Genomic DNA, 4,661 nt, shown 5'->3' with positions numbered 1-4,661 from the left:
ATAAATGTGGAGAAGGGGAAAATTGCAGAGAAATTTGGTAGAGAGGGAAAGGCAGAGTATTTGGGTAACTCCTAAATCCCTTGTTTTGCTAACACTAAACCTCAATTGTAGCAAATACTCAGAATCCTAAGCCAACTCAAACACTCCCACGGCATTAGCAGCAAAAATACTGCCTCCACTCAGACTCGAACCCAAGACCTCCCTCACACCAACACTTCACTTATCCTCCAGACCAACATGCCCATTCTTGCATATTTTAATAAACAAATACTTATAAGCCTAACAACCAAAGACAAGGCCTTATTCAAATAAAAACCAAAATTTTTCCCAAGCTAGGGCTTGAACTCAAGACTTTTTAGACACTTCCAGAACACTTAACCACTGAAGCAGATACATAGTTGTGTCATATTCTAATAGAATTAGAAATATAAATTTTGGGGCGTTACAACTCTACCCTCCTAAAAGAAAATTTCATCCTCGAAATTTAATTGATCAGAAAAGGTGAGGATACTGATGACGCATCGAATCCTCCGGTTCCCAAGTAGCCTCCTCAGTGCTATGATTCTGCCACAGCACCTTCACTAAGAGGATAAATTTCCTACGCAGAACCTTAACGTTGCAGTCTAGGATTTGAACCGGCTTCTCTTTGAATGTTAGATTTGGTCTAACCTCAATCTCCTCTACAGGCACAATATGCTTGGGATTAGAGCGATAACGCCTCAATATAGAGACGTGGAATACATCGTGAATGCGATCTAACTCTGGTGGTAAGTCCAACTGATAAGCGACCGGTCTAGTCCCACTCGTTTTAGAATTTTGCACGACCCGATAAACCGAGGGCTCAGGTTGCCCTTGCGACCGAATCTTAGAACCTTCTTCCATGGCGAGACCCTAAGGAAAGCCATGTCCCCCACAAAATACTCGATGTCCTTCATCTTCAAATTCGCATAGTACTTCTGTCTATCAGAAGCCGCCTTCAGATAATCTCAAATCAAATAGACTTTATCCTTAGTCTCTAATACTAACTCCGAACCCAAAACACATCGCTCACCCAAATTAGTCCAGCATAAGGGAGTGTGACACTTACGTCCATACAATGCCTCGTAAGGTGCCATCTGTATACTAGACTGATACCTGTTGTTGTAAGCGAACTCTGCTAATGGCAAGTACTCCTCCCAACTGCCTCAAAAGTTTATAATGCAACCCCTCAACATGCCCTCTAGAACCTGAATCTCCCTCTTCGACTGACCATTTGTCTGATATGAAAAGTAGTACTGAAGTCCAATCTTAAACCCAAAGCCTCATGAAGCTTTTGCCAGAACAGAGACGTAAAACGAGGATCCCTATCAGAAATGATCGACATAGGTACCCCATGTAGCCTCACTATCTCAGAAATGTAAAGTTTGGCCAAATTCTGTAGGGAGAAGTCTACTCTAATCGGAATGAAATGTGCAGCCTTGGTCAATCGATTCACGATGACCCAAATAGAATCCTTCTTAGTGGGTGTTAGGGGTAACCCACTAACAAAGTCCATCGTTACTCGCTCTCATTTCCATAACGGTATCTTAACAGGCTGCAGCAAACCCGAAGGTAACTGATGCTCAGCCTTAACCTATTGACAAGTCAAAAAACGAGCAACAAAGTCGGTAAACTCACGTTTCAACCCTGGCCACCAGTACAACTCTCGGAGATCTCGGTACATCTTGTTTCCATCGGAATGCATAGCATAAGGGCTACTATGCACCTCCCTTAGTATCGACTACCTTAGATCCTCATCATTTGGTACACATATCCGCCCTTGGAAACACAATACCCCATCATCATTAATCCCAAAATCTAAAGTAGGCCCACTTTCAATCTGCCAAAACCTCAATGCAAGAGACTTATCTCCCATCTGTTTATCCCTGATCTGATTAATCCATTTTGGTCTTGCTTGCAGCTCAGCCAATAGCCTCCCATCATCGAATAAATTGAGTCGAGCAAACATCGCTCTGAAATCGGTCATAGCCCTACGACTTAAAGCATCAGCCACCATATTGGCTTTTCCAGGATGGTACTCGATATTGCAGTCATAATCCTTAGGCAGTTCAACTCATCGACGCTGTCTAAGGTTCAACTCCTTTTGAGTGAGGAGATATTTGAGGCTCTTGTGATAAGTGTAGATGGTACACTTCTCACCATACAGATAGTGCCTCTAGATTTTAAGATAAAAAATTACTGTTGCTAACTCCAAATCGTGCGTCAGATAATTAGCCTTATGAATCTTGAGCTGTCGAGATGCATAAGCAACAACTTTGCCGTCTTGCATCAGAATACAACCCAGACCCACATGTGACGCATCACTGTAAACCACGAAGTCCTTATCGGATTTAGGCTGAATAAGAATAGGTGCCTGAGTTAGCACGGTCTTGAGCTTCTCAAAGGTTTCCTGCTATGCATCAGTCCACACGAAAAGAACTCCCTTACACAGTAGCTTAGTCATCGAAGCTGCGATCAAAGAGAACCCTTTTACAAATCGTCGATAATATCCTGCCAGACCCAGAAAGTTGCGGATTCCGATACATTCCTCAACTGTTTCCAACTCAACATAGCCTCAATCTTACAAGGATCCACACGAATCCCTTCAACAGAAATCATATGCCCTATGAGCGAGAACTCACACTTCGTAAACTTCGCATACAACTGTTTCTCACGCAGAGTCTGTAGAACTACTTTGAGATGCTCATCGTGCTCGCCCTTTGACTTAGAACATACCAAGATGTCGTAGATGAAGACCACCGAAAATTGGTCCAAATAGGGTTGGAACACTCGGTTCATCAAATTCATGAATGCTTCTGGTGCATTATTCAACCCAAAGGGCATAACTAGGAACTTGTAATGTCTGTACCGAGTCTTAAATGTCATCTTATGCACATCGACATCCTTAACTCTTAACGATGATAACCCAAATGCAGATCGATCTTAGAGAACACTGAAGCCCCTCTGAACTGATCAAATAAGTTATCTATCCTCGGAAGCAGATACTTATTCTTGATTGTCAACTTATTCAATTGACGGTAGTCGACACACATCCTCATTGTCCCATCTTTTTTATTTACAAATAGAATAGGTGCTCCCCACAGAGACACACTGGGGCAAATAAATCCACGCTCTAAAAGCTCCTACAATTGAGCCTTAAGCTCTGTTAGCTCTTCTGGTGGCATTCGATAAGGGGCGTTAGTCATTGGAGCTAAACCCTACATCAACTTGATACCAAATTCTACCTCACGACTCGGAGGCAATCTTAGTAATTCTTCTAGAAAAACATCTGGAAAGTCCCTTACAGTTCGGATGTCCTAAACTGAAGAGTCTACAGAATCAACAACATTAATGAAAGCCAAGAATGCCTCACACCCCTTCCTTACTAACTTCTCTACCCTCAATATAGATATCACATTAGTCAAATAATCTCAGTGTTCCCCAATCACAACCTCCTTATTATTCCCCTTGGTCCTCAGAACGACCCTTTTCGTATCACAGTCCAGACTCACTCGATGTTTGACCAGCCAGTCCATGCCTAAAATTAAGTCAAACTCCTCAAAAGGAAGCTCCATCAGATCAGCCAGAAATACAGTCTCTTGGACCTCTAACGGAACATCTCTAAACAGTTTACTAACTCCAAAAGACTGCTCCAACGGACTCCCCACTGTTATCTCACTAGAAGTGCTCTCAAACGGCAACCCCAAGGTCTCAGACACCGTACTAGCTATGTAAGAGTGTGTAGAGCCTATGTCTATCAATACAAAGTAAGGTAAATTAAAAATTAGAAACATAACCGTGATGACATCCGGAGCATCTCGATCCTCACAGTGATGTGCAGCATAAACCAGTGCAGGCTACCTCACCTTAGTCGGTCCAACACCTCTGCCCCTACCATTACCACCCCTGGCCTGTCCTCGGCCCTTAAGTGGCTGTGCATTCTCAATAGTTAGAGCTTGCATCTGATTAGTCCTCAGTGGACAGTCTTTCACACGGTGCTCAGGAGACCCACACCTCAAACAAGCTCCAGTAGCCCTCCAACCTCGCCTGGATGGCGTCTATTACAGTACTAATAGATCGTCACCCCAGTAGGTGCAATAGTAGGCCCAACTCTCACTGGCCAATTAGACTTGGCCTTTTTCCTAGGCCTCATCATAGAATTCGAAGGCTCTACATCCCTCTTAGCTTTCCATCTGTCTTGGTTTTGATGCTCAGTGCAATTTACTTCCTTGGCGATCTTCGCCTTTTCATCCAATGCAGAGAAATCCCGTTCCCTCTGAGGAGCTATCAGAACCCGTAAATTGTCTTGGAGACCATCCTCAAAATGGACACAACACTCATACTCTGTCGCCACCATGCCCTTGCATAATGACTCAGTCTCAGAAACTCAACCTCATACTCGGCCACTGAACGATCTCTCTGAGTAAGATTAACGAACTCCCGCCTCCGAGTGTCCATATAACTAACCTCTACATACTTTCTCTAGAAAGCCGTCTTAAACAAATTCCATGTCAATCGGTCGGCCTGAGTGCCCTCCTTAACCGTCATCCGCCACTGATACGCTTCATCGTGAAGCACTGAGACAGCTCCCTTGAGCTTCTACTCAACAGTAAAATCCAGATCGTCCATGATGCGTTTCGTGG

The 4,661-nt window shown here is 43.7% G+C and overlaps 1 protein-coding gene across 1 annotated transcript; it reads right to left on the bottom strand.

The window, feature by feature from the left end:
• Nucleotides 1-492: 492 nt before the first annotated feature.
• On the bottom strand, nt 493-882 carry LOC107947829 (uncharacterized). Its single transcript, XM_016882345.1, has one exon. The coding sequence runs from the start codon at nt 880-882 to the stop codon at nt 493-495; it is 390 nt and encodes a 129-aa protein (XP_016737834.1).
• Nucleotides 883-4,661: the final 3,779 nt, after the last annotated feature.

Source organism: Gossypium hirsutum, chromosome A04, assembly GCF_007990345.1.
Source record: "Gossypium hirsutum isolate 1008001.06 chromosome A04, Gossypium_hirsutum_v2.1, whole genome shotgun sequence".
Taxonomy (NCBI): Eukaryota; Viridiplantae; Streptophyta; class Magnoliopsida; order Malvales; family Malvaceae; genus Gossypium; species Gossypium hirsutum.
The sequence above is the reverse complement of the archived record's forward strand: the minus strand, read 5'-3'. Positions and strand labels throughout refer to the sequence as shown.

Excerpts from the sequence above, each read along its gene's own strand:
- LOC107947829 (XM_016882345.1), bottom strand. The coding sequence starts at position 882 with ATGGAAGAAGGTTCTAAGATTCGGTCGCAAGGGCAACCTGAGCCCTCG.